The 15,314-nt window shown below is 40.8% G+C and overlaps 1 protein-coding gene across 1 annotated transcript in view; it reads right to left on the reverse strand.

Moving 5' to 3' along the window:
• clcn1a (chloride channel, voltage-sensitive 1a) overlaps window positions 1–14,871 on the reverse strand; it is a 30,734-nt gene extending 15,863 nt beyond the window's left edge. The window contains exons 1-12 of the mRNA XM_053489989.1: window positions 14,804–14,871; window positions 11,125–11,389; window positions 10,331–10,462; window positions 9,838–9,966; window positions 8,229–8,362; window positions 7,287–7,364; window positions 6,809–6,887; window positions 5,772–5,897; window positions 5,521–5,605; window positions 3,554–3,655; window positions 3,197–3,281; window positions 2,953–3,108 (exon numbers count right to left, since the gene is read on the reverse strand). Coding sequence (XP_053345964.1) covers window positions 2,953–3,108; window positions 3,197–3,281; window positions 3,554–3,655; window positions 5,521–5,605; window positions 5,772–5,897; window positions 6,809–6,887; window positions 7,287–7,364; window positions 8,229–8,362; window positions 9,838–9,966; window positions 10,331–10,462; window positions 11,125–11,389; window positions 14,804–14,854 — 1,422 coding nt within the window. The 5' untranslated portion in view covers window positions 14,855–14,871. The remainder of the gene's footprint in view (window positions 1–2,952; window positions 3,109–3,196; window positions 3,282–3,553; window positions 3,656–5,520; window positions 5,606–5,771; window positions 5,898–6,808; window positions 6,888–7,286; window positions 7,365–8,228; window positions 8,363–9,837; window positions 9,967–10,330; window positions 10,463–11,124; window positions 11,390–14,803) is intronic.
• Between the last annotated feature and the right edge of the window lie 443 nt (window positions 14,872–15,314).

The following is a 15,314-nucleotide window of genomic DNA, read 5'->3' on the forward strand; positions in this document are numbered from 1 at the left end:
GTTGTTGGACAGCAGCAGGCCAAAAAAATTTACCCTGGCACGTGACCAGCAATGTAGAGTGTGTCCAATAACACCTGCTAGCATGCATAAACCAGACTGACAGAGAGCCATTCTATGCCCTGGGCCTGGTGTCCCCATGCCCAAGTGTTATGAGGGAGACCTTGAGACCAGCTCCCTACAGAGGGATCTACAGCTGCAGGTCCTGTAGAATCAATGAAATAGTCAAGTAATGGTGGTTTTTGTCACAATAATATGATTTATACGATGGCACGATAATTAGCACTGTATGAAAGAGTGTTTGCTTTGTCTGGCAGATCCAGCGCAGGATTTTATGCGGGATGCCCATCCAATTACAACCCTGACCAGGCTTGGGACCATAGGGTTAGGGGTCTTGCACAATGACCCAACAATGACCCAACAGTTGCAACCCAACAGTGGTGAGCTCAAACCCCCAACCAACTGATTAGCAAGTCAGAGCCTCAACTGAGTGAGACACCACTGTATGAAAGAGTGAAAATTGTATGAGACTTTTTTTGGATGTCACAATGCACTTCTTTGCCGGGATTGTAGGCACATTAGCATGCTATTAAAGCACTTGCATCAGCGTGGAAAAACTTTCCCAGATGCAGCTGAAAATTATATGTAGCATTCTCGTATTCCTTTGACAAAGCAGACCAGTCCTTGGCTTAATGTATGAGCTTACAAGTTCATGGGTTATTGATTTAGCAGAGGCTTGTCTGACACCAAGCTGGGCATTTTCATCTAGAGAGTGCCTTAGACAGCTTTCTGACCTCTTTACTCTGCGTATAAATCATTGCTGGACATAGGGGTTTGAGACTAGCATGTTATCTAGCCTGAGGTGGGGTCAGATTCAACTTTGAATCAGGGTGTAAATCTGTCAGACAATATACCAACATCAGCATTGCCACATAGTCAGAGCAAAGGATATCTTAAGTAATTTAACAATGTGCATGCCAGGACAGGACTCACACAGTTATCGTTTATCAGGCTGCATGGCTTGTTAGTCACTTGATATAAAATCTGTATATCAGTTGGACCTGCTAACAGAGGAGCAGTTACATGAGGGCAAAACATGTTAAGGTTTGGAAGAAAAAACACTAAAACATACAGTGGCAATCATTTCTTCGTATTGCTTTCAAAGAGTCAGACTTTCTTGTATTTTTAATATAGTCTTGATGAATAGTTCTTCATGCTTAGTTTTGAAGGACTTTTTTGGGTCTCACTTTTCAGTCCAGTCCCTTTACCTGAGCAGGTTAAGAGGAATGTTTTTTGTTGATTAAGCCATACAGTGACTTATGAACCATTCAAGACCAAAACCATCTAACTTAAGGCATGAACCAGTGACAAACAGGTGCAGATGATGACAGATGATCAGCCTGGTGATTAGTATACTGGTGGTGCTGAATGCTGATTGGTTGGAACAAATGAGGGGGGAAATGAGGTTGCTGCTGAGGTTGTTACATAAAAAAATGAGAAAGGTTTAACTAAAACCAAAAGCTACATGAAAGGCCCAGGTTTAATTCCCAGCTAATGCACAAAACCTCAGCCACTGGATGCAGTTCAATTCCCAGCCAATGCCCAAAACCCCAGCCACTGGATGTAGTGCGAGTCCCAAGCCTGGATGAAATGGGAGGGTTGTGTCAGGTAGGGCATCCGGCGTAAATCCTGTTCCAAGTTTTTGTGCAGATCAATTTGGTGCGCTGTGGCGACACCTCAATGGGAATAGCCAAAAGACTAACAAAAACAGGCACTTTGCAGCCTGTCAAAATAAGTGGGCACAGGACTTATACACAGTATACAAGAGTTTGTACCTACAGGCCAATAGTAATATAACATTAGTTGCATTATGACCATTAAGAGAGACCCAGTTGATCTCCTGGAGAGATCCCTTATAAAGGTTGCCTGATCTTGTTATTTTGTCACGACCAAACAAAAAAAAAAAAAAAATACTGCAAGAGATCAATGTTTAATTTTCCAATCATTTCTCACAGAGGCATCACCATGCACACAATAGTTAGCTTTCTGACTCCCATTGGCTTCTGCTCATCGATGTTTAGTACTTGTCATGGACACGCTCACACTACAAGATTCATTGCGAGGAATTTCAAACACAGTCGAAAATATTAGAGCATCTGCGACAGCTTGAAAAGTGAGAAAAAAAAGCATTGCAGAACCACTCACACTAGACAAGCTGTCACCATGGAGGGCATACAGCGATTTGTCACTGAGCTGGAGACAAATCCCAAGCATTAGTGTGTGACAGGGAAATCAGGGCTAAAATCATATAGAGTGCACTCGACATAAGTCGAGTTCTCGGTTGCACCTCGCTCAAGCTCTTATAGCTCTTACATACTACATCACATAGCCATAGTGTACTTGTTGAGAGGCACTGCACTTTGCCCATCCAGGGTTGGGGGGTTGAATCTCGCCTCTGGTCTGTATGCATGTTCTCACTGTGCTCGGTTCTCAGCGTTCCTTTCACTTTCCAAATGCATGTGCTGTAGGCTGTACTTTGTGCCCTGACAATATGCTCCACACCCCCTAAGCAGGATTAGCAGTATAGACAATAGATGGATAGATAGATAAATAATAAGCAATCCCAAGTAAGATTTTGTACCACTACTACTCTCGGCAGTTACGATGTAGCAGAAGGGCCCTTGATGACTCTGGGTGCTGCCAGGCATTTATGATGGGCGATAGCCAGTGCACGCTGTAATCCACAGCATGCAAGTCTCAGCAATTCTCCTGAAGCCTGATATCTACTTCGGGCAGAGGATCATATAATCCTACACCTGACCTCTCAGCACAGCACTGTGTCTATCAAGGCAAGCCAAGCCACATGTTACGCTTTTGATGATTTAAGTTTAAACAAAGACATAAAATACAGTTAGTTAAGATACGCTGGAAAAAGAAATATAAACAGAACGTTACCTTCATGATGAAGAAGAGAAGTAGTACGATGAACACATTGACATCTGGATGAAGCCAGGCAGAAGATCGTCCCAGACCAGGTGGAGCAGGCGCATCCCATATTTTGGCCCAGGTGAAGTTATCAAACAGAGAGTTTATAGCCTCTCTTGGCATGAGCTGTTTAATAATAAGATTGATATACTGTTATAAAGAGACTGAATGATATCCGCTTGCAATCTCAGAAATAAAGTAGTGTTTTTCTAACCTCCCCAGCCATAAAGTGTCCAAATCCTGGAGGGAATGTCAGCATTGTGATGACAAATGTTACAACTCCTGGGTAAATTAGTCGGCTGCGTGTGAGGGAAGAAAAAAAATTGTTTAATTGTATTTATTGCAATAATTTTTTGAATTGCTAATCCACCAAAATACAGTATAAAAACTACATCTCGAGATAAAGAATCTTTAGTAAGGTCTGATTTTTAGTTTGATTACGCAACGAGAACATCCAGCCAAGTCAATTTGGTAAACTGACTAGTTCCTTCAAAATCTAAAGTTGGCAAGTACTATACTATATATGCAGGCAGACATAGTTTCTCTCTTTCTATTTACATGTCACTCTTACTGTCTGGTAAGAAACCATGTAAGCGGGTTGGGTCTTCTCATAAAGAGGACAATCTGCCGGTTCAAGTAGACGAAGAAAGCTCCAAGAAACCCACAAAAAATGCTGTGTAACAGAGCAACAGAAACAAACATTAGATTAGTTTTAAGATTGAACATACCACAAATCCAAGACCGAGCACTAAATCAAGCATCAAGGTCTGACGCAAAATAATAATAATAATAAAAGAAATTCATTTAAACTTTCACTGCCTGGCCAAAAATAAAGTTGCACACACTAATATTTTGGGTTGATTGCCTTTAGCATTGTTTATGGGGACCAAGTCAATGTCAAAATGATTCCTCATGCTCCCAGAACCACTCTTTCCCAATCTAAGTTTTGGAATATACAGTACGCGTACCATCTGGGTAGAAAAACACCTGGTCATTCAGCACATTCAGGTGACTTCATTTTGTTGCCACGTAACATTAATGAGCCTCGACCTGACCAACTGAAGCAACCCCAGATCATAACACTTTCTCTAGAGGACTCTACAGTGGATGATGCATGATGGGTGCATCGCTTATCTTCCCACTCTGGCATCACCATCACTCTGGAATAGGGTAAATCTGAACTTATCAGACCATCATTCCAAAGTCCAATCTTTAGCTCCCAAGCAAAAAGAAGTTTTTCTTCTAATGAGTCGGACTAATAAGTGGTTTTGTGGTATGGCCACACAGCTGTTTATTCCCAGTCCTACTGATTCATGCTTTCTACTGATTACTGATTAAGCTTGTTCATGTTTTTTAGGGCCCAAGCCCTATGACGTCAACCTTATGTCATCATAATGTCTTAAGGGCCCTATTGTTTTCCTAGGGATTTTTTCCACCTTTTGGGGGGTCTGGGCCCCAGACGGGACTCACACGAGATTTTGCTGCATAGCCCGTACACACTTACACGTATACACGCAAAACCTGGAACATATTTCGAACTTTCACACGTCATGGGTTTAACTCAACAGGAAGTCAATTATTTTGTGTCGTTTGCAAAATGCACTCGACGGAATTTATACGATCGCCATGAAACCAGGCCTATGTGAACTTAAGACATTGAGGATACAGAAATTTCGGATATCTCAAACAGGTCAGCCATGACGAGGCCTTAAACTTATGCCGAAAAGTGGTTAATAACTTTCTGTGGGACATCACATTGAGTGACATCATAGTGTGATGCTTTTTTTCCCCAGCATCTTGGGGTTTTAGGTCTAAACATAAAATTCCCCTTTTTCCAAAATTATGTCATAATGGTATTGGTATGTCCCCTTTAAATGCATGTCCGCACTGTCCCCGTTGTCTTTCTTATGCACCGGGGTGGTTATGGTGCAGAATGCTTGAGCCTGCTCATCTATATTTTATTATTATTATTATTATTTCTTCAGTAAAGTTGATGTCTTATTCCATGCTTTAATAATGTGTTGAACAGATCTTAACCCAGTTGCATTAATTTTGAGTTTTTCTCGCTTGATTTAGGCCTATAATTTGCCACTTCACAAATGGCGACTTATTTTTTTTGCCCAGGCAGTGTATAAACAGTTAAAACACAGTGTGCTTTAAAGATTGAAAAAAGTTATTCAGCTGTTTTTTATTTTATTTTTTGCATTTCCTTTCAAAAGAGATCAGTAGGCTATTGTTCCCAGGACAGCTGTGCCCATGGCCAATCAACTGACGTGCATGTTAAGGCAAGGCATGTTAATATCATTAATATATTCACTTCGGTTTAAACAACAAGCTTGGTAAGTTTGCGATATATACTGTAAATGTGCACAAAGAAACTGAGGTTCTAAAATCAAAACTAGGATGTTACGAAACACCCAAGTCATGTTGCATGCTTTTGATATAGCTCTGCTGCATTGCGAGGGTTGCGATACAGCAAACATAACTCGAGGATTGTGCCCTCACCACGAACGGCACGCGCTTGCCCCACGCTCTCACCCAATGATGGCGAATGCCGGCAGCTCCTGTAGGTCAAACGGGAAGTCCATGCGGAAATTGGTACGAAACAGAGCAGTGATGGTGACTGGAGGATAGAAAAAGGATAGAGATTAGAACAAATTATAGAACTAGAATAAACGATTCACAGGTTATGACTGCATTGTATTTTACAAATCTGAAAAGAAAGAGATTAATATATATATACTGTAGATGCTGTATAAAATAAGCAACAATATTTAGCAAATTCTGACCTGCATCTTTATTGACCACGGAAAGCACTCTGAATATAAAGGCACTAAATGTGGCAGCAAAGTACCCCCTCCAGTAGTTCCTCACTGCAAAGAAAGTCGAGGTTACCTCAATGCTGAACAGCACTCCTAAAGAGGAAAAAAAGGAAAGTAGGATTAATTAAGATATTAATAGCAAGAGGTGTGCATAATATTAAATATAGTGTACTTTTACACCATGAGTTAGAGTTTATATATATATATATATATATATATATATATATATATATATATATATATATATATATATACAGTAAACTGATCAGCCAAAACATTAATAGCCTGGGTGTGTAGCCTGGGTAGCTCTGGTCCCTCAGGCCATGATGCTACAAGACCTCCAGGGGTATGCGTGATGTCTGGCACCAAGAAATTGCTTTGGTTGCTGTGGCTTGTGGGGTATGGCTTTAATGGATCAGACTTTTTTGTCCAGCACAACCCATGGAATTTTGGAGGTCGGGTTGGTGGCCTCGTCGGGTGGAGGTTGCACAAGCCTCTGGTCCCTGCAAACATGAGCCTTGGATACCCACGAACCTGTCACCATTTTACTAGTACAGTATATACTCACTCACTATATCATCTATACCACCTAATCCTGTATACAGGGTCGTGGAGGCCTGGAGCCTATCACTGGGCACACACACGTACTGTACACACACAAACACTCATTTACTGTACACACTACTGGCAATTTGGGAACACCAATTAGCCAAATCTGCATGTCTTGGGAGAGTGCGGGAGGAAACCCACCAAGCAGGTGGAGAACTTGCAAACTCCATGCACACAGAGACGGGAATCAAACCTAGCTGAGAATTGAACCCGAACCCTGGAGGTACAAGGCGACAGTGCTACCCACTAAGCCACCATGCCACCAACTGGTATATAATTGATAATCAATTATAATATGTTAATGTTATGCTTGATCAGTGTACAGTATACATATGAAATATGACAAGTTATGGAGGAACCATCAGAAATATATGAAGGAATTATTAAATTTTTACCTCCAAGAGGGGTACCAAAACAGCAGCCAACCCCCACAGCACACCCGACTGTGAGGATATCGGTGTAGCAATATGGGCTCTACTGACACAGAGAAACAGACAGAATAAATAAATAAATACAGCCTGTTGTATAAATAAGTAATTTAATACCATTTTGCAAAAAACTAATAAAATATTATTTAACTGCTCACTCTGTAAATATCTATGTGATCTTGAGAATCTTGGGATTCTCAAGCGCCAGTATTAGAACATTATCAGGGAAAAGGTTCAAAAATCAACAGTGAAACGCTTATTAAAATACAATACAATTCTATGCAATCATGTGCCTACAACATTTGGGTGAAGAATCATATATAGGTGTGATGGTCAGGTGCACATACTTTTGACCCTCCGTTAACAACGGTTAACAATTTTTTTTTATTTTCAACTCGCTACATGCATTTACAGGAGCAAGGTGGTTCAGTGAACTTCTACTTACCTGATAGACCCCAGAAAAAAAGGACATGAACTTGCTGAGCACAGCGGCACAGATGCTGGCTATGTGTACAAAAGGACCCTGAGTAACACATAAAGAAATATGCATTAACTGCTTTGTTGCAGGCAGTAAGTTGCACAAGGAAATTTTATATACAGTAGTATACATGAGTGCTCATACTGTAACTGGACCTTCCTATTCGCTCACTGCACACATTCCACAGGACCCCACAAACTGTTAAAGCCCCTCCCCCTAATGCCAACGTGCCCGTCTGTCCGGGGACAAATTTAAAAACCGTGGAGCGTGATTATACTCCAAGAGATAAAAAATCAATAAAAAAGTGACTTGACATTTCAAAATGTGCTTTTAGCAGGACCCGTGTTTAGAATCAGTGCAGTTCAGTGCTTGAGCCATGCTGTTCATGATACTGCACAGTATTTCAAGAAATAGGGAATCTTTAATGTTGTGTCATGGGTAAACAACATTCAAGCTCATGAGAATTTTAAATTACGTAGCATGGCAGCATGGTGGTGTAGTGGACCTTCAGGTTCTGGGTTCGATTCCTACCCTGCTATCTGTAAGCATGGTGGGTTTCCTCCGGGTACTTCGCTTTCCTCCCACACTCCAATGGCATGCAGATATAAATAACCGGTGTTCCCAAATTATCCTAAGTGTGTATGTGCCCTGCAAAGCATTGGCACCCTGTCCAGGGTGTATCCTGCTTTATGCCCAAATTCTCCTGGGATAGGCTCCAGGTCCCCACTTCTCTGTATAAGGATAAGCGGTATGATGAATGAATGAATATAAATTGTTTATTTGGGGCGTCAGGTTTTACTGTGTGTCAGTATAAAATGGCTAACGGAACAGGTACTGTAGGAGCGCCCCATAGCAGATTTTCTCCTTAAGTCCCCGGAAAGGTTAGATCCAGCTCTGTGAGCGCTTCACCTCTTTGCCTACTGGCATTCCGCTTCCTAGCGCTGCTGTAAGTCCAACTGCTTTTGCTGCAAAGGCTTTACATGTGAGGTACTCTTTCAACACAACTCCTCTAAGGATTGTTTTCATCTCAGGGATACCAGAACCTAAGGAAAGAATAAGTTGGTGAAGGAGGAGAAGGATGTAACTGTTAAGTGGTAACACCAGGCAGAATGACTTAAGATAAACAATCATCACTTTCAATTTTAAGAATAAAAGTATATTGCTCATAAGTTTCTATTGTACCACTAATAAAGTGTACAGTATAAAGTGCTATGCTGTTCTTATTACCTGGTATATGATGGTATGGCAAGAAAAAAAAAGTCCATTCTTTAAGCATGCACGTCAGATTTTGAGTTTTTTTAATTATGTCATAATTTATCCATAAAATAGAAAACATTTGTGGAATAACCTTTTGCAACCTCTTATTTAATTATTATATCTTAAAGAATTATAGAAAGTATAAGTAATGAATAGACAGTTAGTCATGTAGTAAGTCTTGCTTGTTAGAAGATAGCACAGAGTGAAATCCAGCAGTTGATGATGTCAAGTCAGTGATGATGGAAGAGGCGCATGCAAATCAATTACCATCATGAAATGTGAAATGAATGTGAGAGTGGGTGAATTGCTTCTTTTCTTTTATCCCTCTAATGTAAAAAATAAAATTGATGTGTACTTCTGGCCAAAATGAGTTAGAGTTACAATAATGCACCCTTATTGGCCAGCTGCTTTTGGGCAGATCATACAGAACAGTTGTGTCCTCGTTGGCCTAAGTGTCGTTATTAACCAGTAGTTGTGTCCTGATCGGCCAGCTGCTTTTGGGTGACTTTTACACTACTGCTTCCTCACTGGCCAACTGATTTTGGGTAAGTCTTACAGAACCGTGTGCTCACTGGGGAGCTGCTTTTGTACTGCGTTCTCATTGGCAAGCTGCCTTTGAGTGAGTCCCACAGTACTGTGTTCTCATTGTTTTGGGGTCCTAAATCTTTTTTATTTGCACAAATCTGATTCCATAAATGTATTTTTTTTTTTGTTGGGCTACAGATGTGATGGATTGCCACCCAGTCCAGGGTGTGCCCTGCCTTGTGCCCTGGGATAGGCTCCAGGCCCCCTATGACCCTGTATACTTGATAAAGTGTTATAGACGATGAATGAGAAAGTAGGTGAATCAGCTTTCCTGCTAAAACATTACATGAACCCAGATGGGGCGGTTCAAACTTGAAACATTTGAAAATGATAAGAATTAATAACGAATGAATCTTCAGTATATGTCTTTAAATGTATATAATAATTTGACCCACAGCATGGTTGTTACGCCCTTGATGATTCATTCAGGGGCTATTGACAGATGTTAGACTTTAGCGCTTGCCTCTGATAACACACTGCCATCACTGCAACCAATGGATGATCACAATTTACATCAGCTATAGGAGCATGCACCATGCAATTTCAAGGCAGCATTTTTAAGCTTTACAGCATTTATTTGACAGGTTAGCAGCAGATTTGGTTAAAATGAAATCGCTACGAGAAAGCAGAAGACGTACAGATGTTAATAGCTCAGGGAAAAGCAAAAAGTACACACCGATGGCTTGTGGAGCAACCAGGTTGCAGAAGAAGGAGGCGAACAAGATGAGCATCATTGGATAGGCGACCCAAACCAAGAACTGCAGTGGGACATTTCCCATCAGTTTTCCATACATCCACTTATAAGCTGTGTGTCAGGGGTAGTGGCAGCAGCAATGAATAAAAGAAGAGGACAGAGTGAAGGGGAAGTGTGCAGGATTAGAAAATGGAAACAGTTGAGAGGTGTAGAAAAATGATTAAGAGGATAGAACGAGAGGGACAGAAACAAAGTAGAAAAAGAGACAGAATGGTTAAAGAAAAGTAAGGAAATGGAGACCAAGAGAGCAGAAAACATGACTTTTGCCCAATGGAGCCCTCCAAAGAACGTTTCAACATTGTAGACACAGCCATCCATTATGGATACTTCTGTGTGCAGTGTTTCAAAGACCTCAACTACTCAGGATGAATCTGGAGATTGAAGGACTACTGTTAAATTCTAAATGGTATGGTACCTTGAAGGCTCTTGGCGCTGGCATAGTCCATGGTCCAGCTGACTAACGCCATGGAGATCCCCAGGAGCACTAGAAAGATCCAGTCTTCTCCCAGTTTAGTCACTAGGAACGTCTGGACACGAGCCACACAGTCTGCACAGACCAAAGGTGCTTAGCCAACCAGAGATCTTCCTCTTCAGGAATTTGGACATTTTAGGATGCTCATTAGAATTAACACAACTGCAACACTGCTAAATAACATTCACACAGTACCACGCTTTTAACAAATACACTATATTGCCAAAAGTATTCGCTCGTCTGCCATCACATGAGCTTGATTAATATCCAATCCTTAATCCATAGGGTTTAATATGATGTTTGCCCACCCTTTGCAGCCATAACAGCTTAAATGCTTCTGGGAAGGCTACACACAAGGTTTAAGAGTGTGTTTATGGGAATTATTGACAATTACTCCAGAAGCACATTTTTGGGGTCTGGTTCGCAGTTTCCGCTTTAATTCATCCCAAATGTGCTCTATCAGGTTGTGTGCACCAAACCCACCCATCCATGTCTTTATGATCTTGTTCGTGCACTGGCCTCTTACTTCCAGTGAAAGGAACTCTTAATGCTTCAGCATACCAAGACATTTTGGACAATTTTACGCTCCCAACTTTATGGGAACAGTTTGGGGACACCCCCTTCCTGTTCCAACATGCCCTCAAGATTATATGCATGTGACAGCAGGTGAGCGAATACTTTTGGTACCCCGACGTCTGAGTCTTCAGCACTATAGTTAATAAAGCATTGAATGCCACCTTTACACTTGGAGTAGGAGGGTGGTGTTTTGGGCGAGGATGCACGCCTCTTCTCTGATTCTTTTCCATTCTGTCCATCACCCGGAACCATGTGGCGTCGGCTACGGCGGCTGTGACTGTGCCGATGGTTTCTTTGATGACCATACTGATGGTGCCCATGATCGTGATGACGATGAGGATGTTTCTTCGTCTGGTTCTCTGTCAGTAGGTGACCAGCCCCTCGCTCACAGGACCCTCCTGGTTGTTCACTGTACTCCCCATAGAGCTAGGCAGGAAAAGCAGTAAATTATTTATAATATTATTATTGACATGATATTTCTGTAGAAAATCCCAGAACACCTTAGTGACCCTCATCATACATTTAATCTCTTCCTAAAGTCTATTATAAAATCCCTGACTAAACATAGACATGATCAGAAAGCAGCTTTACAGAAATATGCATCTCTAATGTACAGGCCGGGGGCAATAGTGGTAATAAAAAACTCTATGACGTGACATAAGGAAGAAATATTGTTTCTCATTTATTAAGCTAATACAAAGACATTTAGTCATAAATCATTCACTGAAGCGCTTAAACAAGAAATGTTATATTCCTCAGTTCATATCCTAAGTGAAATTACTCATAAGGAGATTTGTGCTGCAATTTAAACCTTTAGCCTGATCATATGAATAAGCCTCAAATCCTACACTATAGTGCCAAAAGTATGTAGACATCTACTTCTTAATCAGCCCATTCCATATATAATCCCCATTTGCTGCTATAATAAGGACCACTCTTATGGAAAGTCCTTCCACTAGATGTTGAAGAGTCGGGATTGGTGTCCATTGATATTGAGTGCAGAGACCTGGGGGTATGAATGGTGTTTGGGGTTAGCCCAAAAGTGATTAGTGAGGGGTGAGTACAGAACGCTCAAGTTCTATCACTCCAACCTATGTCAACAAGTTTTGGGCCTCTTAGTTAAAGGAAATCCATAATGTTTCAGCAGACAAAGCCATTCCATCCAACTTAGAAGGCCATCATACAGTATGCATGTGATTATCAGGTGTCCACATACTTTTGATCAAATAAGGAATAAATAGTTTACTTATTTACATTCCATAAGCATGTCTGGTGGCACACTGGCTTAGTGGTTAGCACTGTCGCCTTGCATCTCCAGGGTCTGGGCTCAATTCCTGCCTCGTGAAGTTTGCATGTGCTCCCCGTGGTGGGTTTCCTTTCCATGCCCACTCCAAAGGCATGCAGGTTTTGTATATATATTTAAAATTTTGACATACTGTACAGTAAATGTCCCTATGGAAACAGACTACCTGGCCGAAAAAATAAAGTCGCCTCTTCAGACGGATCAAATTATTGGGCCCAAGGCGAAGAAAACAACTAAGGAGATTTCAAATGACTGGAACTGGGTTAAAAGTCCCTTTAATACATTATTAAAACCTGAAAGGATAGTGATAAACGACAACTTTGTAAAAGAAATGTGGTAAACAACTAAAAATTAACAACAGTAAAAAACAGAGATATGTTTAATAGTAAAAGTAAGACACACAATGTGATGAGAACTAACAGGATGGGATTAAAGAGCTGTCTGGCCATAAGAAAACCAGTTGTTATTAAGACTTATTTTAAAAAAGGCTTCAGTTTGTTTGCGAGCATAAAGATTGGACTTTGGAGCCATGGGTCATGATGTGATCAGGTTAGGAAGGTAAGCGCATGAAGCAAAGCACTCATCATGCATAGTGGCCACTGTACAAGCCTCTGGAGACCGTGTTATGGTACCAGCAACGTTATGCGGCAAAAAAAATTACTTTAATGAATGACCAGGGGATAACATGCACAGTTTTACATTTCCATATTCTTTGGTTCTACCCGATGTATCTAAAAACCTAAATGCTCAGATGTCATTTGATGCAAACCTGCTTTTTCATATTTTCTAATTAAGGCCAGTGTTCCAGATGTGAAGCAGGCGGTCTAATCATGGCCCCGATTTCCAAGCACTAGTGAAACCCTGGGATAAGTGCATTAGTGTAGGAGGGGATTATATAGACAATAAGGAGAATTTTTACTTTAATAACTGTGTTCTGTTATTCTGAGCAACCAAACCAGTCATGGCGCTGGAAAATGTCTTTAATCAATACTGCTAAATGTGCATTTCTGTGTGTAATATCAGCGGCTGATAAGAAAATTCGCTCTGATTAAACATAAAAATATTTGTTTATGCATATCATTTTCTAGTATTAAATGCTTCACGACATCTCTTGAATTGCAAATGGGCTGTTGATGGATTTATCAAGTATCTCATTCCCTCATTACACATTTGTCTGGCTCTTTTCCATTAGTCTCTCCTATTACTTTTGCCGTTCCCACAGTACATATAATCCCTGTCTTCTCTGTATTCCACCCCTCCTCTTTCTCTTTCTGCGATCTGCCCCATACCTCGATATGGACAGTCCCTTTGACACCTCCCCGTACCCTCCCTTTCACCCCCTTGGACTGGAGTTACCCCCTTTTCCCTCTCTTTCTGTAACACAACCCGCCAGGCTATTTTTAGACTGAGTGAGCCAACATTCACTCTCTATCGTTCCTTTCTTCCTTACTATACGGTGTGTTGCTTTTTACTGATTGATCTCCGTTGTTCCGTTTATTCTCTAACTGTCTGATGAAATTCTAAAGTCTAAGATTCCACAGATGTCAGTTTGTTATTTCGAAGGTGTTAATGTTATATGACCTTACCCATGCCTTCACACGTGGTATTCATGACAGTAGGATAGACTGGACACTCCATAACAATGATGGGTATTTACTACATGGACAGCGGGATACATAAGCTGTCATCACATGGCGCAATGTAAAGTCCTCTAAAATAGACATTCCTTTGAAGTTGTTCACCATGGTGATGATCATGTTTGTCCAACATGAGCCGCGATCGCCATGCCTGTTGCCCTTGCCCAAAGCACTGACACCCTGTACAATAACCTGGGTGGTGAATCTTAAACAGCCCTAGCTATCTAAAATATATAATAAGGTGACACATCTGCCTCCATGGTGATAAACACCGTCATACTTACCAGCTACCCTTATGAAAATGCAAGCAAACCTTTGGACGAGGACCTCTCTCTCTCTCTCTTTTTTTTTTCTCTCTCTTTTGCTCTCTTTTATCAAAACAGTTCCAGATGTTCTTAAATACTAAGTGCCAAGTTCATCACCCTTGTGACTAGATTATCAGGTTTGCCCTTCAGACAAGACAACAGCTTATGATTATATTTTTCTATGCATATAAAGCAACACACCGGTGGTAACGCAAGCATTACAAAATTATTGTTCTAAAATCATTGTCGCAGATGTTATGAAATGTGAGTAAATAAAAATGTGTCGCTATGAGCAATGAGCCTGCTTACTGGCCAATATAAAGGACTCAAAAAGAGCACAAAGTGCCATAAAGTACGATAAAGATCTCTCCTGTATAATACAGAACCCTAGAGTGCTAAGCTTTTAGTGTTGAACTCACAGAAAGTGTCCTGGCAGAAATGAACGATCTAACATCGGACCATGATTTCACACGAGTGAAAAAGAACTTAAATCATGTCAATGTCAGTACAAGACAACAAACCACACAACAAAGCACACCTTAAGAGAGGTTGGTTAAAGTGTCAGAGGATAAAGTTGGAAAAAAGAGGGACAAACCAGGGACTGTTTGTATCTCAGAGCCTTCCTTTGCGATGCATCTGCGGCCATTGACACACTGCCACTGACCCAAAAATAAACCGTGTGTCTGTCTCGGCGCTCCCAGCCTGGAGTGGTGCAGCCTGATGGAGAGTGTGTGCACTTTTACACAGACTGTGCACATGGTCATCAAACTCTTAAATACACACACCTTCTTAAGACTTATTATAAGGTTTTTAAGGTAAGACATTAATCCATGTTTCTTTGGGTCTAATACTGGCCTATATGCTTAAAAAAACTTGCTAATGAGTTAACGATACAGTAAAATTTGGTCATTGTAGACACGCTACCTCTGAACGGTTTGGAAAAAAGCAGAAAAGGCACAACACAGCCATGACTATATAACTAAATATATAACTATATAAATGGTTTAACACAAGATCAGGTAAAGTAACAGAATCTAAATCTTTTTAATAACTATGTACATCTCTCATAGGTATATGTTAAGTGGCACTTTGTAATTGTTGTTAAA

Source organism: Clarias gariepinus, chromosome 28 (genome assembly GCF_024256425.1).
Source record: "Clarias gariepinus isolate MV-2021 ecotype Netherlands chromosome 28, CGAR_prim_01v2, whole genome shotgun sequence".
Lineage (NCBI taxonomy): Eukaryota > Metazoa > Chordata > Actinopteri > Siluriformes > Clariidae > Clarias > Clarias gariepinus.